The sequence below is a fragment of the Triturus cristatus genome, chromosome 3_2, assembly GCF_964204655.1.
Source record: "Triturus cristatus chromosome 3_2, aTriCri1.1, whole genome shotgun sequence".
NCBI classification, from domain to species: Eukaryota; Metazoa; Chordata; class Amphibia; order Caudata; family Salamandridae; genus Triturus; species Triturus cristatus.
This window is the reverse complement of record NC_140584.1, coordinates 314,403,610-314,430,277: the sequence shown is the minus strand read 5'-3', so window position 1 is coordinate 314,430,277 and position 26,668 is coordinate 314,403,610. Positions and strand designations below refer to the sequence as shown.

General features: G+C 40.7%; 1 protein-coding gene across 3 annotated transcripts in view; it reads left to right on the top strand.

Moving 5' to 3' along the window:
* Positions 1–26,668, top strand: part of LOC146857258 (uncharacterized) — a 318,275-nt gene that overhangs the window by 272,475 nt on the left and 19,132 nt on the right. For 2 of the 3 annotated variants that reach the window (XM_085647764.1, XM_085647763.1), the window contains 2 exons: positions 9,020–9,098; positions 17,630–17,668. In XM_085647764.1, the coding sequence (XP_085503890.1) occupies positions 9,020–9,098; positions 17,630–17,664 (114 nt within the window). In that variant the 3' untranslated portion in view covers positions 17,665–17,668. Of the gene's footprint in view, positions 1–9,019; positions 9,099–17,629; positions 17,684–26,668 lie in introns of all 3 variants that reach the window. The other variant, XM_085647765.1, reaches the window with a different exon arrangement.

Below are 26,668 nucleotides of genomic sequence, written 5' to 3'. Positions count from 1 at the left end.
TAGCCATTTAACAGAGTCAGCCAGGATGAGATTGCCGTTGAGAGCATCAATAGCTTTTAGCCAGTCTATGATTTGGGGGTTCTCTGTTAAAAATGAGTAGGATTTATGTTTTGTTTTGGTTGAGTTTTAGATGATTTATTGTTAGCCAGTGTTGGACTTCTATCAGAGTGTTGTTGAGTCTCTGAATGTCATCAATGGAGGAGGTTTCGAGGTAGATCTGGGTGTCGTCTTCATAGAGGTGGAAGGGGATGTTGGCTTTTTTGAGTATGTTGGAGAGTTGCAGGGAAAGTACTGATCCTTGGGGGACACCCCTGCTGATGGGGTGTAAGTCAGACGTGCAGTTTTTGATTTTTAAATAGGAGCCCAAGTGCTATATCAGATAAAAGAGATTTATATGGGTAATTCAGAACATCAGTGTTTTCATTGTAAGGAGAAATCAAACACAACTAGGAAAGCCTTTCTTGAGTGCTGTGTAGGCTAGAGAAATGGAAATGGCAAAATAGCAAAAATTCATATATGCACTGGTTTTACATACTTTACTGGCTAGATGTGAATTTAAGCGTAGTGACAGCCATTGTGTAATATTTTAAATTGTGCTTGTTTTGTCAAAGATTTTAATCTCTGTGTTTAGATTATTGGGACAGTTCAGCCACCATTTACCACCTCCCGTGGCAAGTGGCAAATTAGAATGAGGGACCGGGAGTGCCAGGAGACAGGCTGGGCTATCGGCTGACAACAAGGAGCAATTCATGCCCCCCATGCTGCAGGAGGGAAGCACATGAGAGACGGTCTTTGCTTACACCCACAGCCCTTACTTGATACACATGTTATTTTATTTGCTGGCTTTATTGGCCAGTTATAACGGGCCATTTACAGAACAAAACAGGTCAATTGTGATCAGGAGAAACAGTATCCCAGCCGGAGATAATTTCAACAGTATACCAGCTGAAGATAATTCCAATGTCCCTTTAGGACAGTGCAACTAGTGCCGCCGCACTTGTTGCTGAGCTCGGGAGGAGGGGTAGTCAGGGCGAGTTGAGAAATAACCTGGGTTTAAAAATCATCTGCTGCAGTTTTTTTTGTGTGCCCAGCAGTTTTAAGGTTTCAATAAAAATGTCAAGATAACTTTGGTGATTAATGTTTCTGCTCGAGACAGATCAACATTTTCTGTAATGGCAGTTCCACTCGTGGCAAGCATTGACAAAGCCAATAGGTCTTGTCTATGCAAGGTAGCCATGTTGCAAATGGCTGAAAGTAAAGAAAAGAAGCTTTATGACAAAGCCAGCATTGATTGCTTTAGAAAGTTTTTTAATTTCTTTTTTTACTTGCAGCGATGCTGTACTGAAGCCAGTGCTCCTGAATAATCTATACTATGTGACCCTGTAGATCTACGGTCTGGGGGCCGCAAGCACACTCCTGACATTTGCATGCATCCCTCAGTTCAAAACTGGCAAACATTTATTTGCAATTAATCAATGTAAAAGAAAGCCTGTAACTAGGGTGTCCGTCACAGTTAACTTTTGGGCGACCTTCATTTTTGAATACATTCTGCAACAAAGGTGTTAAATATGAAAAAGTCTCTTCAACATTTTCAAAAATGTATTTTATTCACATGCAGAACTGTTTCATCTTAGTAGTACTATTAGTACATCAGAATAAATCAGTGAAAGTATTGTTCCTTTTAAAGGATAGTTTTCAAACATGAATTTTGAAACGTTCATTCTTCCAGTCACCCGGAAAATGCAAATAGTGATCTTAGAGGCAAGTCAGTTATGTGCACCCTTTGGATGACCTGGGTTGTTATTCTACATGGACAACATTTGAGTAAAATCAAGTGTTGAAGAAGTTTTTGTACAGATCACAGCCTGAAGGTATGTATTTCAAGATCGTATTATATTTAATAATAAAGAACAAGCATTAACAAGGTCAGTAGGTTTCGTCTATGAGAAATCTATTGTCTTTGTCAATGTTTTTGTACACATTGCAGATGACTATAATATTGATGGGAAATCACGGAAAGAATTGCCGACCTGGTGAACTGGGTTCGGATCTTGGAATCGACTCAACACCCTGTGATCCTGGCCAAATGATGTAAACTTCCCAGTGCTGTGAAAAAAGCATTGTTGTGCAATATAGCTGGTGCTCGTTTAAAGCGCTGAACTACTTTATAGAACTTTTAAATGCTTTTTATAAAAGCTGCCCTTACTGTGAAAAAATCCATAAACTTTTAAGGTATGCCAGTGTCCTGGGTGAGGACAAGAGGAAGTCTGCAAATGAGGAAGCCTGTGAGGGGATAGAGGAAGAGTCAGGAAACACTGCAGCTTCAGTGGAGGAGGCAGTGCTCGCTGCCCCACAGGTAGCACTGGAATGGCAGATGGTCCGTAGGAAGTGCGGAGATATCAGCCAGATATCTCCTGCTTCCGAGTTGGGGATAGTAGTAAAAATATATTAATAATTGGTATTCAGTGGGTTTCCTAGACTTTCTGGCCCCTGTTCAAGTAATGACCTCAGTGTCTGCAAGGTAATTGCACTTATGACTTCTTGTTGAGTTGCAAATTATAGCAATAATCGGTGTTCAGTGGATTTCCTAGAGCTGTTGGCCCCTGTGCCACTGCACCTGCTGAACCATTCAACTCATGACCCTAGTGTCTGCAAGGTAACTGCACTTATGACTGCGTGTTTATTAGTAATATAGAAATAACTATTGTTCAGGGGGTTTCCTAGACCTTTTTGCCCCTGTGCCACTGCACCTGCTGTCCATTCAAATCATGACCCTAGTGCCTGCAAGAATAGTGGACTTGTGACTGCTTATCTAGCAGTTAAGTATAGCAATAGTCAGTGCTCAGTGGATTTCCTAGACCTTTTTGCCCTGTGCCACTGCACTTGCTGCACCATTCAAGTCATGACCCTAATGCACGCATGGACGAATCAATACATTGTTTATATGCAGTAACATATGTATTCTGAAAAAGGCACATTTGCAGATGAAATATTTAACCATTGTGTAGCTAAACATAAACACAAAATCTTTCATAAAATTGCATTTAAACCTCACCAACTCTACAAAACTAGTTGACACAGATGTCATAAATAAAGCATATGCTTCACAGATCAAAGTGAAAACAAAGCATTGTTAAATTGTGTTATAATGTGGCTGACTCCTTCCTGTGAAAATATCTTAGCGAAAAAACAAAACAAGCATTTGCAATGCAATAGGTCTCGCATTTGTGAGAGGTAGAGCTATTGACGTTGCAAATGACAATGTCTTTTATCCATGTTTTTTTTTGTTTGGTGTTTGCTTGAAACGACACAGACGGGAGATGACAAAGGAGGTGTGAAGGGAAGAAGGAAAACGGACAGGGGGTGGGAATGGAAGAAGCCACAGGGACCTGATGCAGCTAAAAGTTAAAATGTGTACATATCAAATTAACATTAGCCACAAGAGCCACAAAGAACATTAAATACTATCCTCACTCCTGTTTTCCAGTGCACACGAGAATGAGAGGCAGCAAAACAGTAACAAGAGAAATATGCTGCCTGACAAAAAAATTAGCACACATTGTATGCTTTACAAATAAACACTCCTGTAGGGGAACTGCTTTCAGCCATGCATACAGAGACCTTGCAGGGGTGCGCAAAAATACTTAATGCAATTCCCTAAAACACTCCCACTGGAGGAGCCTGAAAGGTACATTAATACTTAACACTTGGTAGACAAACACCTTGATTTGCTTTTGCTGTGAAATACACAAACTTAGATGCAAGCACACCAGCTACATTTCTTGAAAACACACACATAAAAGCACATCAATCAACGTGTGTTTCTGATTTCCATGTAGACGGTCAGAAACTCGAGTTGCTACTTCTATGGAGCCCTAGGTGGGAGAAACGGTGACATAAAGCAAAAAAAAAGACCAGCACTTTGAAGAGACAATGTGGCATAACAACTAGAGTTGCTGACTTTGTCCTTAGGGAACCGAGTTCGAGTCTCTGCATCGCCGCTTCTCGGGCCTAGAAATCGCAAGATTTTTGTTGTGCACGTCTTATTTTACCCCAAATTAACAGAATAATAACATAAGGATGAAGTGGCCACTGCAGTAATAATGAGAAACGTGCATGAAGACCTTTGAATTGCTGTTCAAAATAGCAAGCAAACTTGAACGGCGTGAATGATTATATTACTACTCCTGTTGTGTGACCAAGGGAGGAAGTAGGGATGAAAAAGAACCTGAAACTGCGAATCCGAGGGGCAGTGAGTGCCTGTTGGTGAAAGAAAGAGGCACCATGTGAAACTATAACTACGCATTCTTGGAAATTCGGACCCCCTCCCCTCCCATGTTCATAGCACCGGCCGCAGACTTTTTAGTTAACCTTTGGGTCCCGGCACTTAGTGCTATACAAATTAAGCATTACTTGTATCCATAAGGAAGCAGTCAAGAAGTTAAAAATGAAAGGTTTATTATAGTAAATATAAAAAAAATCATTCACTCGACGTTGCTGTTTAGAAAGTGAGGGAGGAGTCTAACCGCCATAATTAAAGTGTAGTGGGGATCGTGCACTCTGACTATGTTTCACCTTTGTTAAATTTCATACGCTTTCTTTTGTCCGGATTGTATCTTTAAATAGTCCTCTTTCTTACACGTTCGATGCTTTCTCTGCAGAGTCCGCAGAGAAAAAAAAGAAAAAAAAGCCCAATGTATTGGAGAGAGAATGTGACATAATAAATAGAGCTGCGGACGTTGTCCCTAGAGAACGGAATTCGAATCTTTGCATCGCCTTTCCTCGTGACTACAAAAGTCAAGATTTTATTTTTTGCACTGTATATTATAAATGACCTCTTATACACTGCACAAAATCCTAAATAAATACATCAAGATATCCTGATTGTGTAGCACGAGATTTAGATTCTGTGCGTTTAATAGGACGCCATTAAAAAGGTTAATTTAAAAACTGGAACCGCGTGGGACCATTTAGAATCTTCTCAAAGAGCATGTATCCATTAAAGACTGGTAAATCAGACTGACTCTGCTCCAGCCCTACTGGGTACAACATTGCTTATGCCACAGGGAAAAAACCCGATGCAGAGGACACATTATCCACCCAAATCACTAGAGACATCGATCCGTCAACGAAAGGCAACTTTAAGCCTGAAAGTGGTGTTCTGACTAAAAACAGGGGGGGGGCTGGCTTTATGATTAGGTCGCTAGATTTCTCTAATGATATACACGTGTTGCAGGTGGGTGCATATGACAAACTCAGTGCCAACCCTACTGGACTCTGCAGGAGGCTTCCTGAAAGACGATGGCTTGTAGTCTACAACTAACTGCTAAGAAAGGAAGCTGAAAGCGTCACTCTGGGCACATCTCTCAACTGTACTTGCTACACCCAGCGATGGACTCAATTAATTTACAAACGAATGGAGTTAGGAAACAGGCATCTCCAAGTCAGACACTGGAGTTCCAGGGAGCAGATCCAGCCAGTTGGGTGGAAGGCATGGGTGGGGGCTGCTCGTGACTTATCATCCAGGCATTCGACCTGCTGGCTCTCTGGTTATCTTGCACTCTGGGGGAAAAAACGCAACTGTACTAGTGCAAGCGTTAACCTCATGAAATTCCGGTGCATTCTCCTCCCGCAGGCCAAGATAGTGTCTCTTTAAAATGTCAGCGCCATAGCGAAAACAACATACGGAAAAAAGTAACCTTCAGAAAAAAAAAACCCATACATTTAAAAAATGCCGCAGATATAAGAAAGCCTTGCTAAACAAAGATAGCATATTATAGAAAGAAAACCTAACAATGCATCGCTCACAGGCTTAACAAAAATACGCATCGCGCACAAGCTTAACGAAAATGCATGGTGCACAAGTTTGAATAAAACAGCATGCAATAAAAGAGTGCGCAAACAAGCTGCGAAAGTGAAGGCATTTGTAACCTGACCCAAAACAGATGGAAGGCTGCGCCATGCTGCTGAAGCTGCTGACTTTAGAGCTGGAGAACAGGGTTCGAGCCTGGGCTGCATTATTTAACTATTAAAAAATAAACAGTGATCTCGGCGGGGGGGTGGGGAGAGACAAATTTAAAAAATAATACACGTGGAGGGAGAGAGATACAGTTTAAAAAAAACACGGTTGAGACGGGCAAATGTAGCATCTGAAACCAAGTGAAACCAACGGTGCGAGGAGGTGGCTCAACATATAACGCTGCCGACCTTGGAGCAGGAAAACAGGGTTCGAGCCTCAGCATGGGCTGCATCATTTAAGCGTGATTTAATTGTGAATACATTAAACATAAATAAATAAACAGCATCTGGTAAGGGCAGGATGCTGCCAGATGTGGAAATGCACAGCAGCAAAGAAAAAAAGTAGTCCCTAAACAGAAAGATAACAACCAGCATTTAAGTTAACTGTAGTTGGTCCATGCTGCTTCCTCCAGAAAGGGAAGAAAAAGGAAGTGATGCATCTGACCACCAGCCCAACAGCCAACAATGAGCAACATAAGAACAGCAATGCCAGATTCCACCAATGGCAAGGGACAAAATAAAAAGAAATGCAATGGGTGGAGTTTCAGTAGTAATACTGATTACTTGATGCCTCGTAGTGGCAGCACATGCGCTGCCTATGCGAGACCTACAAAAAGGACACAAACAGGTTCCATGGAAACATGTGCTGCATTCCTATTTCCTGTAAATACTATCACTTTGAAGTATGCTGAAAGCAAAAATAAACACCAGACTCCCTCAATGACACAGCTTGACATATGACCTCAGTCTTTTAATGCACTGCGAATGTGAGGAGACAAGAATAACATTTGCAGGCCTGTTTATTACAGAAAATGAGTTTGTGGAAGACTACTGTAAACACGCATTGACGAGCAAAGGTACAAACTTGAGCTGTACAGCCTAAAGCAAATAAAGCCAGAAAATGGAAAGCTAGAAAATATGGGTTACAAACCACAAAGCCAATGGCAAGCAAGGGGCAGAATGCATTCCCAGGTCAAATTTCCGAAATTCACCAAGGTGTTATTGAATACCACACAGCTGTGCTGTCTGGCAGGCTGCTACCTAATAAAGGAGTGCAGAGGGTCAGTGTGCCTGCTGCAAAGAATTTGTACCACACAAGTCACCAAACTGTATTTAATGTCAATCAATCAGTTCATAAGTTACAACCCTATTATAGCACAGTGAGCTATGAACTACTGTCAAAGAGCTGTATGCAAACTGCATGGTATAGGTTAGATAGTTATGTTTTCCCCACAGTTTTTTATTCAGCTAATGTTAAAAAAAGGTAAAAATAGTTCATTTGGGTAGAAATACATTCTTATTAGTAAAGTCAACCACTGTGGTCACTTTACGTCCTGCATTTATGCTTCACCAGTCCAAACACTCTTAAAATATACTGCCCACTTGTAATGATGTAATCCTCATTTTCACATTTCCTATCGACTGCTTTACACACATATGATTCATTGGCTCTGTATTATGTGGTTGATGAAAAGTGCTTTGACACTCTACACTGGTACAAGTAGCGCTATAAGGCAAATAAAAGGCATGTGAGAGAGGAGCTGTAGAGAGATGAGGGGCACTGGTAGTGCATGGTAGCGACAGAATTCGCGGATAAGGGGGATGCCGACGAAGATTGTCATACTGGTTGCCACTAGTGCTAAAGCTGGCCCTACTTTGATTGACCTACTTCTGGCCCCTAAATTTGAAAGAAATATCTATACTGTGAAATTAGTGAAGACACAATATAATAAAGGCTATGGACCACAAAGGGAAGTCTAGGTGAAGTGGCTGGGTAACCACTTGAATGCCTCAAATTAAAATGAGAACCTAATTCTTACCATGCATACTGTGGGAAATGGCCAGAATTGGTTGATATGCCAATGTGTTTATGTTGGAAAGGGCAGAGGAAAAATAGGTTACGTCTAGCAGGAAATATAATGAAATACTTTAAAAAGCTGTTACGGTACATGCTTGCAGCAGAGGATGTACCCTCAGGCAGGCCTGGGCTTTTGGGGGGCAGAGAAGCAGTGATGGCTGAAAGTTCCAGGTGTAAAACACTCGCCCATGTGGGCGTAACTAAGGAAAGAGTTGTGTAGGGATCCAAACAAAATCCTTCGTTGCATGCACTTGCAGTAAATTTAGGGAGGTCTGTAGATTTTCATGATCAGGCCTCTTGCAAGGGAACTAGGTACAGCCAAATACTTTCATCCATGCAGATTATTTCATTTCAGGATGATTCTTTTTTGCTAAGAATTTAACTTGGAGTAGGTTTTAAGATCAATTATTTCTGTAAACATTCATTCTGTTTTCTGATGACTGCGGGTACAAATGCTGTTTGTGCCTGAAGCAGCTTTGTAGCATGGGTGCAAATTGTGCACCTTGTAGGTGTTTGGTCGTAAGAATTTCACCAGGTAAAATATGATACAAATCATTTGGACAACTAATGTGTGGTTCCAGAGTCTAGGGCCCAGATTCGGAAAGGTGTCAGGCAAGGCAAGGCTGTCCAAATCTTTCCAATATTAGGGCAAAGAATAGATTGAGAGACCAATGTGAAAAAGATACTTGTAATTTGCAATAAGTTAAAACTACATTAGAACTGTCAAGGTGTGGTGTGTGCGTCCTTGAATGTGCGCATGTATACCAGAAAGGAGGATGTCTGAATTGTGTACTTGGGCCTTGTCACTGAGAGCAGCTAAACCTCTAGTGCTACCTCCAAACTACTGTTACTCTACTGCTAGGTGCTACCCTATATGAAGCAACTTTGTATTTGGTACCACTTTATAGCATGCTACTTCCATCTAATTCTATACATATCTATTTCACATTAAGGTGCTACTTTTCTGAATTGTCTCTTGTTCTCAGTCCAAAATGTATACAAATGTACTAATCCCAATGATGTATCTTGCAATGACTGTGACTTGAGGTGCCAAACCTAAACGGCTGCATTGCAGATTGTGTCTGTGCTGCACTAGCGATTTTGTGTTGCTTCTAATCTCATTGCATATATGATTTGTTCTAGAATTGTGGTGCGTCACGCAGAAGACGAGAGGCCAGCCAGGAATCGCAAGCTGTGATATCCACATACTTCCATATCGCAGGTACAAAGTAGGGCAGTGCCATCCAATCACTTTCCTGGTGGAAAGAAACCTTAACTGCTTCTCTCGCCTACTCTCCTTATCGGTCACTTTCTCTCTGTCACTTTGAGTTCTCTTTTTTCCCTTGTTCTGTCCTGCTTTCATTCCGTTCCACTATCACAAACCAAACCCTCTCCCCTCTCTCAGTCTACCTCTGTTCTACGCTGCTTCTTATCCTCCACTGCTATTTGCCTCACCTGCTTTCTGTCACTTACCTTCCCCCTCGTATCTTTCAGTCACATGCTGTCTTCCAATTGTCGCCTCCCCTGTTGTCCATGTCCCTTTCTTTTGTATTTTCTTTCTGACCTTTTCTCGTGCCAGGAATTTTCACTGTCTCTATCCTTTCTCCATCGTTCTCATTCTGAGCCTCCGTTCTTATTTTTATCCAATCCTATGCCATGCTATCACTTTATAGTCCTGCTAACTCTAGTCTTTCCTTGACTCACCCTCTTAATTAGGGTTCTCTTTCTTTCATCTTCCTGTTCCCTAATAGCCCCCTTCTACTCTTTACTTCCTTCTCCAGATAGTCTCATCTTTCATGCAGTTTCTCATTTTGTCTCTCTTGCTGTCATTTCTTTCCTGCTGGATGTCAATGTTCTAATCATTCTGTATTTTCCTCTTGTGCAATTACCTTTTCTCTATCCTTGGATTGCTCTATGCATCTCTTGCTGCACCTGTCTTGTAGTTTACTCCTTTCTTTGACTTATTTTGCTTTCTGATGTTCTCACGTCTCTCTCATGCATTCTTTCATCTACATCATGTTGTTTCTTTTTCATAGTTTATATATCACAACCTAAGTGAGGATGTTCCTATTATTCGGTTTAATGATACTCACTGTATTAACCTCACAAAAGGAAAGGATTAGTGGTCCTGCCAAGATTCAATCTCCTTAAATAGACACAGACCGGGGGCGTGGCTTGGACAGAGGAGTGGATGGCTTGTTTAGCCATGAGCTCCTCCATCCGAGCTATGCAGCGCGGATTTTAGCGCCACAAGTTTGGGCATTCCAAGTTTCACTTTTTTGGAATGCAGGTTCCTGATGCTGGAAGGCATGAAGGCATAGCCTCTGGAGTTTAACAGATGACAAACCTTCCTACTGGGAGATTTTCTCGAAAAACTTCCCTTTCCGCTAACAGACACGAGCCCATAAAATGGCGGCTGGCGGGCAGCAGAACGGCGCTGAACTTGGAGCAAAGTTCTTCACAAAAAATTGGATATCAATGTGAGTGCCTGCAACCTACAAGACCCGCTGCAGGTAACATTTTGACTATTACAGCACCTCATCAATCTCAGCATTGTTTAGTTTACCAATCACTTGAGAAAAGAGCTTTGCCTGACCCTAACAGGACGCCTAAACAGACATTGCTCTTACTTCTATGAAAATGACCTTTCCTGGGATATCTAAGCTTCAAAAGTCTCACATCTCCTTAAGTATTTCAAATTAATGTTACCTGGGTGACATGATTCATGTTAATGTCGGAAGCGGCTACCTATTTAGCCTTTTGTCCACCTAGATCAGCAATAGGAATACTGGTATGGAGTAATCTACCATGTGGACAGCAGTGATTTTAGGGTGTACATATAGATGACACAGCCAAATAATAGAAGGACGTTCCGCAGCTATAACAATAGCCTGTGCACAATAAGACATTACAAGGAGTTTATGCCCAGAAAAGTTTCATCTAACCACCTTACTTCACCCAGAGCTGGCTGGCTGGCTCCTCCTGGAGAGGTTGGAGAGAGAGACATAAGTTGTTAGCACATCCTTTCATAAATGACACTCCACCATCGTAACCTTGTGGGCAGGCACTTTAAGATCTCTTACACAGCCTAATACTTCAACAGATAAGAACCGCATACAGCTTTTGCGCTTTATTCAATGCACCACTACCTATCTCTCCAGACAACCCCCCTGCATTTAAGTAAAAAAAGCAGCTACATCACCCTCCAGTCAAGAAAAAAGAAAGCACCTAAGACAAGATCTTATAGCTCAGCAAAATACACAGCCAATATCAACATTAGACACAAGGTTGGACATAACCTCCACTTGAGTCGTCCAAGGTGGCAGATAAAGAATCTGAATACCACTTTAAGCCCTCAAAAGTAGAACCACCATTATCAGACTCACCTATCAAAAATAAAAGTGACATCAACAGCATAATTGATACGTATATTGAAAAAACTCGCAGATGTCCATGACCTGGCAAAGTCTACAATGCAAAACACAGATTCAATGCAACTGAAGATGACAACAGCAAGGGCTGAGATCAATGATATTAATAACAAAATAGTCGAGGCAGATCATAAAATGAGCACTGTGGAAGAACTTACCCCCAGAGCAAGTAAGTATCTACAAGCATACAATTATGGTCGAAATCCATGAAAAAGGACATAGCTGAACTGGAAGACCAAAACAGATGAGCTAACCTAATAATCTTTGGAATTCTTGAAGGGACAGAGGAATTGTTAGGCTCCTGCATATCATTCCTTCTTCAAGTTACTGGACTGAATTTCACCAAGAAACTAGAACTGGAAAGAGTCCACAGGGTTCCACATTCAAACTACTTTACAGAAATTTGACCAGACCAATAGTATTGAAACCACTCTGATTTTAACACTCTGAGACAATATTGGCCTATATGCGCCACAACAACTACATCAACTGGAATGGTCACAAAATCCATAAATCACAAGACTACTCAAAAACCACTATCAACAACAGACAGGGATTATTAGCTCTCCAAGACCATCAAGGAGCCTTAAGTCTGCAATTTTCCTTTGCAGGTCTGGCGAGATTCAAAGTAATTGTGAAGGGCATGTTCCACACTTTTGAGGACCCCAAAGACTTTTCCAATTTCCTAGATGAAATCACAGACCGCGAGATAGAATTCTCCTGCTCCACCTCCAACACATGAAAAACATGACATACTCAAATGGACATGTAAAGAAATCCCCTTAACCCTGAACCCACATAGTGAACCCTACCATTGCAAGTCTTAGATGAGTACATTAATTGTGGGCTGCTTCTAACCTTCGACTAGCTTTTATATTCAAGAGAGCATCCTGGTGAAGCTTTGTTTTCTTTATGTCAATTATACACCAGCCAGATTATTTGGTTAAATTTGAACATCTTGATTGAGCTCCCATCCTTAGTTGTGGGCATTATGTAGATTTGGTAATTAAATTGCTGTGCCTCTTTTTGTTTCCTCTTATGACAGTGGACTGAAGTCTCTTATGATTGCCATTAATTGTTCTTTGTTCACACACTTATCACAAATACAAACTAAACATGTCTCCTGTATCTGCAATTCTTCTTTTGTTGTCACAACTACATTAATATAGTGTTGTTCTTATTATTGTATACTATATCCCATAGAGACAAAACTTGAAACCTGTTGCATCTTAGTTCTGACTATAAAACCTTCTCCATTGCTGAGGGACAGACGCTCTTCTCTGTTGTACCCTCTATGTCGATGTTTATTAGGGTGGGTGGAGCAGGAGGTAAAAGGTTTTTTTTTCTTTCCTTTTGTATTTTCCCTATCCTTTTGAGTCTTTTGCCCAGATGTTCAGTACCTTTTTGTCTCCAACCACTGTGCCATGCTTGGAAGGCTGTCCTGAATTTGAGAATGTACATTTTACTCTGGCTCCACACAAGTTGATGGCTAGCTTCTTCCTTCACTATAAGAGACATCATACTCCACTTTCATTCACAAGCTGTCTTCACAAACAGACGTTTACTAGATACCTCCATCAGGTGAAGAGATGTATATCTGGCCAAAAACCTTGTGTCCGCATTCCTAGTTCTTTTACCCTACATCATAACTCCCACTGGCATGACTAGCCCCACACTTTTCAGACAGCCTCAATATTGTCTCCATGAATGTAAAAGGACTACACTATCCAGTAAAGAGATGAAAAATAACAGACTACCTCTTTAAAAGCAAAGATGATATAATTCTCCTCCAGGAAATCAGAATTTGAGAATTACACACAAGGAAGCCAATACCAATAAAACAAATCTTCTGCCCTGCAGTACACAAAAATATAAGGTCATCCAATATCAAACTTGAAACATGCACCACTGACACGAAGGGCAGATAGATAATCACCGCTCTAAGCAGAGGCGACTAATTTTTCCATTTAGTCAAGATGTACACTCCAATGACCTCATCATTGTAGGAGACGATTTTAACTGTCCACTCAAAACAATCCTTGATCATCAGTCCAAGTGTAAATACCATCCTCCTAAAGTCCACAAAATACCACAGAAAATTTCTACCAAATATAGGGGCATATTAGCAAGACCGGCGATAAAATTATCGCCGTTTTAGCGGCAGGAAACTGCAGCTAAAATGGCGATAATGGGCTTGCTAATATGCGTTATAGAATTCCAATAGAAGGCCAGGTTAGATGTCCTGCACATCTAACCTGGGCTTCTATTGGAATTCTATAACGCATATTAGCAAGCCCATTATCGCCGTTTTAGCGGCAGTTTCCCGGCGCTAAAACAGCGATAATTTTATCGGCGGTCTTGTTAATATGCCCCACAATAGATCAGTTGAACATCTACCCGCGACTCCTATCAGACCATTCCTATATTCATGCGCTTCTTGCTGGCCCAAAACCCAAACTAAGATATGGTGCTTTAATAGAGACATTCTTTCTTACTCAGACAATACAAAGAAAAGTAAAGAAACAATGTCACACTATATCCTAGACAACATCACCCTGGATATTCATATACAAACATTCTGGGAGCTCTCAAAGCAACACTAAGAGGCACACTAATTGAAAGCACACATTAATAAAACAAATTATTCCTTTTCATTAAAACTTGAAGAAATAAAACAACAGGAGTCACTACACATCAAAAAACTAGATATGAATACCCTCTATCCCCTCCCAAACAAGAAATATGAAAAGCTAGTGTCTGGATCAACACATTTAAAGGCCTTAAACTCTGTGAGTCCAATAGAGCTGGTAAAATACTTACTCATATCTCAAGCACAAGCAAAACCAAAAATGATATTGGCTATCAAGGATAATAATAATACAGTCCAAACTGCTTCCTAGAAAATCCTAGAAACCTTTTGACAACTCTACCAGGACCTATACTCGGATGATAAGCAGATAACCCATGAACAGTGTTCCAACTACCTGAATAAAGTGCAACTATCTCACTTATCAGAGGAAACCAAGGGGACCCTGTCCAAACCAATCTCCATAGAAGAGATTACCTAAGCCATTGGCACTTTTAAAGAAAATACAGCACTCTGGCCCAACTGATTTAGGACCACATTTTATAAATCCTGTGCATAGATCTATTTAACTTTTTACAACATCTGGTACTATTAGGGGCATTTCAGCAGACACAAACATTGTTGTGATCTCTAAAGAAGGGAAGGACTTTCTGAAAAACTATAGACATATATCGCTGATAATCTGGACTGCAAACTGAATGAGAAAATACTTGCCAAGCACCTTAACCTCTTTTTACCTCAATAAATATGCAATTCACAAGTTGATTTTTTTAAATGTATGTCCAATGACAATATCCACTTCCTTTGTCATGTCCTAGACAAGGCAAAATTGTCCACATTGTTCTCAGTCTTAATAAAACTTAATGGTGAGAAAGCTTTAATAGTGTATCCTGGACCTTTCTTGGGTAATCCCGCAAAGCCTTTAACTTGGGAGACATTTCATAAAAAATTATCATACCCCTATATAGTAATCTGAGCACCTCTATATGCACCAGTGGCTTCCTATTCCAACCACTTAAACTTGAAAATGGTACAAGAAAAGAGTATCCACTTTTGCCCTCCCTCACTTTTCCTAATGGCGCTGGAACCACTCCTCCTGAACAGAAATAACAATGATAAAATAACAGAAATTAACTTTGATGGTAAGGTGGTGAAACTTTCTGCTTATGCTGATGATATCTTAACTTTTATGGAAAATCCCAGTACATCCACAAATGCCCAAATGGAAACAACTGAATTGTATTCAGCAGTTTCTGGCTACCAGTTGAACAGAGACATATCAGCGATCAAGTCACTGAATCCCCTAGGCACAAAAGATCTTCTAGGAGACACAGGTTTGACCTGGTAACCCCACTACCTCAAATACCTAGGCACTGAGTTTGGCTTGCACTCAACAGATGCTGTCAATCACAACAAAAGGCTTACCCTTCAAAAAACGACTGAACACCCAAATTTATTACCTGGTGGGGCCACATTTAAACTATAAAAATGATTACACCAATGATTAATTACCAAATCAGTACACTACCGCTACTCCTCTCTCACAACTTCCACCATAGGCTAGAAAAACTAATCACAAACTTTATATAGCCGGGTAAGAAAGCTAGAATAGCTATGAAAATTATCTGTCTTCCCACTGCTCTAGGAGAGGCAAAATATGCCAACTTTAGACATTACCAGACAGCCTTCCTGACCAAACAAGGCACACACTGGTTCTCCACATCAGACAATTACAATCTCACTTGGCTAGAAGTAGAAAGACGTAATCACTAATGGCGAGCAAGAGAAAGTGTAATCCGTTGTACTCTCCCAATTCTGAACATTACTATCACACAGGCAACTGATTTAACAAGGGGTTAATCTTACCCGGGAGTGGATAGGTGCCAATGATGAAGCATGTCACGATAAGTGAGAGGAATCTACTCCAATATCTTTAGATACACCATTAGAATTAAGAAAGCAAATAGAGAGTACACCTGATATCCTGTTATGAAGAGGGAGTCAGATATATTTCCAGAAACCCTTGTTAAATCAGTTGCCTCTGTGATAGTAATTAAAGAAGAAAGAGCCATCTTGTACAACCTAGATCCTATATCACTTCTCACTACCAATGACAAGCACCTCACCAATTCCAAATACTTGCTCAGAATAACTAAGAATGCCCTACTAACCACTGACAAGAAACTACTCTCACCAATTAAATTTTCCAGTCTAGCCTCTCTCTGGCACAGCTCCAAAATCACATGTGAAGGTCTAACATTACTCTGTGACCCCTGGGTAGCAAATGCACCTACTTTGATAAATAATAAGGCTCTACCACCTAATCATAATATAATTTAGAGAACTGGGAATTTTATAATTTTCTCAAGCTTAAGACATCCATCACCAAATCAAAATCTCACAACAAGAAGCCATCCCACCCATTACTCTTCAGTAATCTCAACAAAATAGGACATCAGGTCTCCAAATTCTACGAATTGTTACAACCTGAAAAATCAGGCACAAACAGGAAAAGATTGGTAAACTGGTACAATCTTTGCTCTCACTCTATAAGTGAAACCAAGTGGAACACCAAATGAAAGTCAGTCACTTCACATATTATCACACCAGTATTATCTCAGACTGAATTATGGCTCATCCACAGAGCCTATTGGACTCCATCCCACCTCTACAATATGAACATCTTAGACAGGCCCACATGCTGGCACTGAACGGAAGAACCCAGTGACATTGCTCACCTACTCTTTCACTGCAAATCAGTAGGACCGTTGTGGGATAATATCTTTTCCTTCATTGCCAACATTTTTACATACAACCAAAGAGGGAATTTGCTTATCTGATAAAGGGCGTCCTTAACCCTGACATTCAAAATCTCACTGATCATACTCAATCTCTTGGTAACAACCACAGCTAAAACAATCACCTCAAACTGGAAAGACACACACAAAGCATCTTTTACGGCCTGGCTAAACTGGGTGCAGACAACATTGCTCGCTAACATTCCCCATGGAGTCCCCAACACAGACCTATCTGGAAGTCTCTGGATGCTTACTTTAATACCAGTAAACCTCAGTGAACATTGTGCAAACCTGACCTATTATCTCGCGCCTCGTATGTGTAGTTCTATATTCTCACCACTGTGCTAAAGATATGAAAGTAAGAGCACGACATACGACCTTCCACTTTAATTTCCCATCTATCTATCTCCCCTCTTCTCACTCCATTTCCCAAGTACCTTTTCAATATATTTCATTTATATGGACAGTATGTATGAACTGAACTATGTACATGTCAGCTATAATGAATTCCACCCAGACAGCGAACCCCTGAATGACTAAATTGGACACTCTACTTTACCTGTAACCTCTTTTCTTTTTTGATTTGTTGTTTCCACATGCTATGGCTTTTTTTCCCTTGTCTCAATATTTATTGCTTTACAGTTTTTGTATCGAAAACCAATAAAGAATATTTGAAATAAAAAAAAGAAACATACCCAGACTGCACCATCAAATGCTTAACTTACTGAGCCACTTCCATGGTTAAATGACATCTTTTCATTTACCCCCCTCTACCTCCTTCTTGTGTTGCCTCTTTCTCTCGCTTTCTCTGCCTCTCTCTCTCTCCCTCACTCACTCTCTCTCATGATCTCTCTCCTCTCCTGTTTCACTTGCATGCTCTCTAGGTTCAACCCTCTGTTTCTAAGGACTTTAACCCTATTTCATCTTTATTTTGCAGATGACTGGGCTGTATTTTCTTCAGGGGGGCGCTGATTCAGTGAGTAATGTGAGGGTTCGTATTACAATATCTCTGGTATGTTTGCAGCGTGCCTAGAGGTGATCAGATCTCTAGCTTTAGCTGTGTTGTGATTCCACACATGTGAACACTGACAGCAATCAAATTGAGCAATTGTTATGAGATTATAAGTATTTGCAAAAATAAATATTTACAAGGGGCAAAACTGATATCCAATGGCCAGAATGTGCATCTACCTGCTCAAATTAAGCACTAGATGTAAAGGAGTAGAAGTAAATTAATGCAGTGAATTTGGACCACCCCTTGTCTACCGTGGATAAATGGGATGCAAACGATACTGGAAAGTAGCCAGGTGCACAATTTCAGCTCTAAATATTGTTGGCAATATGGGTAATTCTTCTGCTAGTGTATCAAAGTTTCAAGATGGCTTTTACCAGGTTCTTTGGGTATTAATTGGTATCCCTTTGAACTTCAATGTAACCTACGGATGGTAGATGAATGGGAGAAAAACAGTAATTTCCAGTAAGTTGACACATGCTTGGGAAGCTGTGTGTTGTGTTTGAGGTGATTTGGTGATAACTCCATCATTGGTGCTTAACCACATTGAACTTGAATGTTAACGCCATATTTGTTAACCTGCTAAACATGAGCCTACCACTACTTTTGCCATCCTGCTCATGCCTCATGAACATTAGAATTGGGCAAGCCAATAAATCACCTGGAAGAGGTGAGCAGGAGCCAAGCCAAGGGTCTGGCTTGGTTCTTAGAGCCCGTGCAAGAGCAGAGCGCTGAAAATGTTTACTGTGTAAGTCGTGCTTCAAACATCAAGTTAAGTCAGATAGTCCCATCAAAAAAACGTTTATTCCTTTAACATGCAAAAGTTTTGACAGAAATAGTCATATTATAGCACTGCACAGAGAAGTGCTTTATTAAAAGTGATAGTTTTTAAACAAGAACCATTAGTGAACTAAGACTAGGCAATTGTCGTGTAAACCCTGTACATGACCCAAGTTATTATAGAGGAACAACATAGTCTTTTAATCCAACACAATAGGTTTTTGTAAAACTTGAATTCTGGACTCACATATTTAAACATGTTTTCATATGTGATGATGAAAAAAATCTATTTTGATTAAATAAAACATTTGCCTATTATCTTACAATTTAAATTGGGAAGCAGCTATTTATCTAAGTTTTCTCGTTTCACTTTGTACAAAGCAGACAGTAAATAGGTATTTATTTATGATTCCTTATGTTAAGTCTTTGTCGTTACATATTTGTGCATTTTTTTCTGTAGTTTTTATATAGTGGGAACTCGCGCGAGGGTATTGGAGTGCTTTACATGAGCTCCAGTTGCATTACACATGGTCACCATTCATTGTTTATAGGGTTGGAAATATTAAGTTAAAGGATGTGAAGCTGACACTGAGTCTCAAACCTGTTTCCCCATTTCCAGAGTCCACAGCTCACTCAAGCCGTAACCCCACATCCAGGTTACAGAAGCGGCAGAAGCTACATTAAAAGCATGGCTCGTTTTAGACTCGAGGTTCCAACGGGACTTCGAGCCTAGCCAGAGCCAGGCGTCATGATTGAGCCCGGCTCAAACTTTCTGCGGCTTCCCCACCTTAAATGAACATCCTCGCTGCTCCTGAACCCTTGGACCAAAGGCCACCTTGATTACACCCCCTGCCACCTCCGCCACATTCAACCCTGCTTACCAGTGACAAAAAGTGATGACTTCAAAATCTATCACCCGTCACCTCTAAACAATGTCACACTGGCTCACCCTTCTTGGAAAAATACTGTGCCCCCCCAGACTTATCAACTAAAGCAGAGGTATCCATTGCTGTTCCCAGGTGTGTCATATCCGTGCCAGAGGTTTGAGATAACCACTATGTGACTAATTTCCATTTTAATTCTGTGCATGAAATTGATCTTTTGTTGTTACCTTGAAATTCTGGGATGGATTCGGCCCTCACGGATTTATAGCTGAAACCCCCAAACAAAACAGAACCTTAACCACCAATCCCTTCACCACTACCATCATGTCATCATCTAGATTTCTCAAAAAGAAATGCTTACCTCAACCTGCTGCCCAAATTCCATCACAAACACTCAATTGACCCCTCCTTCCGATGCTATCTGTCCACCTCTTGAACGAGAACTTTTGACCTCTCACTACATTTAAAACTCCTGATACTTCACACCAAAAATCTAACAACATTTCAACTGCCAATTCTTCCCTTAGATTCCAGGCTATGGTGCTCACGTTTCATGAAGAGCTCAGAGCATCTCAAGCCAATCAGCGCAATATCTTCCCAACAACCAACATGCAGCTCCTCCTTCAAGGGCTATTGTCTTCACCCCCCACAGAATGTCGCAGCCCAAAACACCAAAGAGTACTTCATACAAGGTTTCTGCCCCTGCTTTCCAGGCCATCCACTGGCCACTCATACAGAAATACTAGTGTTATCATTCAAATAGCACGTCACCAATAATTTTGCCCGTGATATCCAGGCTATCCACTCACCATTACAGAAAACAACTGTTGAACTTGCAGGTTAACCAATCAAAAGGGACTTCAACACTAATCATGCCCATCCTTCACAAACTGTCTCCCCCCCTCCCTTAGGCTGTCTGTTCCCCTCTCATGAATTGCTACTGACCTCTTAGGCTCACTGAAAAATCAGCAGTTCAACCACCAATCGCACCCCTCCTTCTAAGGACATGATTTCCATAGGGGTAGAGTATGTACCATACTCCCTAATTACAATTACTACACGTGAGGTATTTACCCAGTATGGTAAAAACCTTCTATTCCTAATTTTCCACTTAGAAACATGAAAAACATGCAAAATCAGAATTTACCACACCAAATTATTCATAATTTGTACTTTTTTCCAGGCCTTTTCCCATGACAATTTTTACCAGTATGACCTGCTGATATCTATCAGCACCAAAATTATCAGACAACTCGTAATTACAATCCTGAAGCAAACTTCTGTTTCAACAGGGTAGTATTTCAGCCGTAAACTTTCAGTCAGGGCCCTTAAGCAACCCTGATTACCTTGCATGAAAAACTGCTGTGCTCCCACGCCCACCAAGCAAACGGTGCATCAAAGAGAGACCCCTGATTAGCCTTTGATGATAAATTAATTTGAATTATTGCACCAGGGTTTGAGTAGATATGCATAGGTATATTGCTTTAAAGAACTGAGGTTATGCCGCCTCAGGAAATCATATTGAGAAGTGGATCCATATAACATAAAAATAGACAGATATGAGACATACTCAAAAATAATTAAATGACACAAATAATAAATCAAAGTTAGAGTGTTCTACAAACGACATATATATTTAAAGCTTTTTGGTATCCTGAGCTATCTGCAGATTATAAAGTCCCAAAGAGGGGTGTTCTCATTCTGAGTTCCCCAGTCCATTTGGGTCTCATAGTTTTGCTTTAAGGACAGGGAATTCCCTTTTTGGTGTTACACTCCTCAATTGACCGCAGGCGCTGACGCGTTTCAATCTCCTACATGAGACACAATAATAAAGGGAGTTTTTTCTCAGGACGGACTCATGATTTCCCTGTGTGACACTAAACATAAGTCAAACAGTAATCAGTATCTCAATATATATGTATATTTTTCATGTATTATTTATCATTTCATGCAGTACACACCTCAGAGACTATTCTGTAAAGTTGGTTATGCTCTGAAAGCAAAAATGACACAACAGGTATGGGTTGAAAATAAATTGTCATCCATTGTGAATCTACACACCTGGTGTGAAAATATCTCAGTTTATCTCACCTAATTTTGTTGTATTGCTTCATATATTGCATTTGAATCCTTATTGTTTCATTATTGTTAATTCAGCTCCGTGTGGCGTGCAATATTTTGTCAGAGATTGAAAGATACCCTTTTGTAGTGAAGCAAACTTCAATGAGAAAATCCTGTACTCCTGTGTTGGACACCTTGCTCCTTCATGGGGTACACACACAGATGGAGTAAAATCTTGCACCCACTCATCTGGGGGGTGGACTGCTTCTCCCACAATTATTTTGTGCAGCCAATTTCCATTCCCCGTTGTCACAAGTTTTTCTTTTTGTGAGGGCACATCGCACAATTTGTAATTATTCGAGAAAGGTGCACTCTTGCCTAGTCTTTCACTGGCAACTGGTGCGATTGTTCCCCGCCCCTTATGTGTTCCTTGGGGAGCATAGACATGATGTCACACCGGGCCTCCTGTGTAGGAATTCTGGTATATGAAGTGCACTTAAACAATATTTAGAGGTACCAACGCGGTGCTACCCCTTGTATTATAGCATGTTTTAAATTTGTCGAGGTTGGGTCGCATTTGCTGTTATCTCGATAGCTCCCCCATGAGTTTTAACAGGCTCAAACCCCATCTTTCTATAGACACCAATCAAACAGCAGCTCTACCAATGTATCAGGCATCCCTTTCCAGGCTATCTGATACACACCTCACAGTAAACACAGTCATACCCCAGCCAGGCACAATTTAAGGATCTCATTTACGGTTGTTGTAAACAAATGTGATGTGTTGGTACTCCATTTACCACACATAATGCAATTATGAGTTGTGCAAGGAGCACAATACCTCACACATTTTTTCCTAGGTGTTCTGGACTTGATAATACTGGCACGTGTGAATTTTTGCGTGATAAGCCCCCAAAGCCTTCTGTTATGCCCCATTTTTTGAGCAGCAACCTTAATTGGGTGCTATTTATCGCATCAGACAAACTCAGATTTCTGAGGTGTCAGAAGATATCAGGTGGGATGAATATCACAGTCTTTTCCAGGGACAACCTTAATGGGAGCCCAAAAGTCCAGTACTGCTTCTTCCTACTAGCCTCCCATCTTCGAAAGTTAAGCATTTGATCCCCCACGCCAAGCTCTAGCCTACAGTTGGATGATGAAAGAACAGCTACAATGCCAGTAACAGAAATCCCACAAGAAACACACCACATGAAATAAACACATTGCAAAGGACAACATACCTTTAATCCACTATCATTTCAAATCATAACAGGTAATTAATAAGCAAGTTTCATGAAGCTGTTGGTTCAGGCTCTGTCACTAGTGTTCCAGGATCCATTCATTTTCACACTTGCATTGGGTTTCATGCAACACTTGGCTGAAATCAACTTGATACAGTTTGCACATGCACTTGTCTAAAGCTTAACATTAAAACTGGATCAGGTGACGACACGCCATGTGTGACTTGGTTTCTGCTCAGAAGGTGAAGAGGGTTAACATCACATCACATAGGGTTCTATCAATATTCGGCTCAGGACGTGTGACATTCATGACTTTCAGATCAGATAAAACACACTGCTCAGTTTCTGTATCCTGTGTTCAGTTTCATGCAGTTTTTGCTATACATGTATCTAATGTTCTGTTCGAGGTTTATTTAAAACATGGAAATGAAGACCCGAAGATAGGTAGGCAAGGGACAAAAAGCATTAAAGCAAAATCTGTAAAGTAATAAAAAGATAATCACTGTGTGGAAAGAGAGTGATATATTAAGAATAACATTATAAATTTAGCTGAAATATATTGAAATAACATTTACTCTGGTCAAAGGGTGATAAGTAGGTGTCTCCAGATTACAATGCAGAAAACACAATCTTAAATTAATAGGTTTATAAAACCCAACAAAAGAAAGAATTTTGGGAATGAGCTTTATAAAAAGAGAGACAGGTCGGTGGCACTAGTGGAAACAGCAACGCCGACTGTAACATATGACTGGCAAAATCATCTAGGAGATATCTTTCCTTTGGTGGCCCTTGGACCTAAGGTGATTGTGAACATTGTCATAATGACCTGCAAGCTGTTTCAGGATAAGTGCCACGATGGTCGTGAAGGGAAAGCCAATGGTGGGCAACAAAGATGGTGGTGATGTCACTGAACTTATGGTTCTACTCACCAGAAAGGCAGAAGCAGGCAATTCTTTTTTCAAGAGGGATGTGGAAGGTAAGTATAAATTGTCACTACACCATTATAATGTGCTAAGTCTGGTAGGCATGCATAATTAGACAGTGAAATTAACCTTTGTGAGTCAGTGCAAATTCTAGACCTTCCTCATAATGAAGAATTGAAACTAGCAGGATTCTACTAACTTGGCATACACGTCTGGTGTATTGAAAGTTCATACAGTGAGGAAAGACGGTGACATACAAGGTGTGGGGGCTTAAGAAGAGAGAAGGATCCTGTAGAGTCTTGAGATTAATCAGGCTAGTATCCTTCCAGTTCTCGATGGACTCTAAACAGGAATTACATAATCTGCTGAGAGGTGTTAAGATGTGGTTATAAAAGTGATGACACAATACGTGCAGTATGTGTTGCATGCTGAAGAATAAGGGCATATGCTGCCGAGCTCCATGTGTGGCATATTTCATTTCCATGCTCCTGGGCTGAGGAGGATGCTACAAATGCTGATGAGTATGGGATATGCGCCCTGAAGAAACAAGGCTGCTCTCCCTGAGAGTTTGGAATGGTATATCAAAACTGCTTGTGCGTTCCACATGCGTTCCGAATCGATGCAAAGCAGTCTGTGGTTGACGTATATGGAATAAAATCCCTGCTCCAGCACATACATCTCCGTAGAAGTAGTTGTAGGCCTTGCAGAGGAGCACATTTAAAAAGCCCACAAGCTTCCGCTGGTAAGGCTGAAAGAAGAGAGACTGAGCCATGCCATAGCATAGAGCCATCATGCATACGATGTAAACACTAATGGCAGTGGCGACCAGGTAAGAAAACAAAATCTTACTTTCCAGCACAGGAGAGTAAAGCATCACACAACCTCAACTAGAACATGACGACCCAGGCTCAGGCACAATACTAATGTGTGCAGCAGTTGCAGGTGGTTTCCCGTGCAAAAAATACCACATGAACAGCATATGCTCCCAATGGCAGCAGAAGTGAGCATGAAATAAATCGCAGCCTCATTCCTGAAGTCACCACCTCCATTTGGCAGAGTGAAGAAACAGAACATCGCTGTCAGGTGGGCTGCATGGAACAAAGTATTTGATGATTTCATAGATGCACTGGAAGAGGAAAATGATAACAAGATCATTAAATACCTGAAAAACCTTGCAGGTGATGGAGTGAAAGAAGTGTTGAAGAAAGTCTCACAAATAAATGCAACATTATACCAAAAGATAAAAGAAGCATTGGAGGCCAAGTTCAATCTGATGTCGAATATTCATTATGAAAGGTATATTTTCAATCAAGCACGGCAACAAGCTGGTGAAACAATGGAAGAATTTGTACTTGATGCACGTATCAAACGCTGTAAGTTCTGTGAATTTAATGATGAAGAATCCAGGCGCCTCAGAGTTATCGGTGGTTGTCTTTTAGTCTCAGAAGCAGCATGTTGAGAGAGCCACTCAGTTTAGACAAGATGTTAGTACCTGCAAGAGCAGAAGTACTAGCAGATCAACAAGCTGCTGATATGGAAGCAGGAAGAGTGCACAATCAGTCAGCGTTGACCATGAAAGTAAGCAGAAGCACAAAATACATGCGCTCAAGTCGATGTCTCTGAAGAAAAAAAAGATATGCTTCCGATGTGGGTTTTCATTTTCCCATGAATGTAAATGTACAGCCATAGAACAGTCATGAAAAGGCTGCGGGAAAGAAAACCACTATGTAACAGTCTGCAAATCAAAAGAGAAACCAAAGGAGTCACAGCAAGAAGAGAAAATGGGCACCAAAAAGTTCCAGAAGCGTTATCGCCACACCGACAAGGCCGAAAGACAACATCAATTACAACAAGCAGAAACAAAACAAAGTTGATCATCATCAAATTCTTCATACGAAGGCTTCACAAACGTCACAATCAAGTCCTGGTGAACAAAACGGATGTGCATTGATGATATCTACCAAGGAATGACATTCAAATGTAGGATTAACTACTTGCAAAGAAGATCAATAGTCAAAAGAGAAGCTCCAAATGGAGCAAAATATTTCATTTAGACACTGTGCTAAAATTACATTAAAGGTGGACGGTTGCCCCACAAACTTTGTTATAGACAGTGGCGTGTCAATTAATATCATGCCTGTAGTGAAGTTTGACATCCTGTCTCCTCTGCCATGCCTTACCCCGTCAGACACGAAGGTATACACGTGGGCTGCGTCTAAACCGTTACAGAGTCTATGAAACATGAGTCATAAAACAATGTCAGTGCAAGTGCCAATTTATGTTCTTCAAGGAACTTCATTGAGGGCATGCCTACTTAGCTGTGTCATTGCTGCTGACATGGGACTGATATCGCTCAACCACAACATCAGTGCTCAGTCTGAAATTGTGAGCCCATTCTTTTGGTTGTTTCATGACCTAAGAAGACTCAAGACAATGAAAGTGCAACTTCATAATAATGATGACATTTACCCTGTTGCCCAACTATACTGTAAAGTTGATTTCCACTTACAAGATGAGGTTGAGAAAGAACTAGAAACACTGTTGAAGCATGACATTATTGAACTCTCTACTGGTTCCATACTGTGGGTTTCGCCCATACTTCTGGTGCCAAAACGGACAGTGGAAGTGCAGTGCACGTTTGTGTTGATATGCGCCAGGCCAACAAAGCAACCAAGAGACAAAGACATCCTTGTCCCCACATCATGGACATGATCATGCAGTTGAAGGGAGCCAAAGACTTCTCCAAGTCTTGACTTAACAAAGGATACCATCAACTCAAGCTGGAAGAAAACTGTAGGTACTTTACTACTTTTTTGACTCATGCTGGTTTGTTCAGAAACAAAAGACTGAGGTTTGGGGTATGGTTGGCTGCGGAGATATTTCAGGATGTTACACGCCGAGTAATTCAACCCATCACCTGATTTTAATTACAGTGATGACATACTGGTATTTAGGACAGCACAAAACGAGAAGGCCAATTACTTGCTGATGCAGGTCTCACTCTGAATGCCACAAATTGTAAGTTTCACAAAACCAAACTCAAATTCTTTGGGCACATATTCTTTTATGAGACAT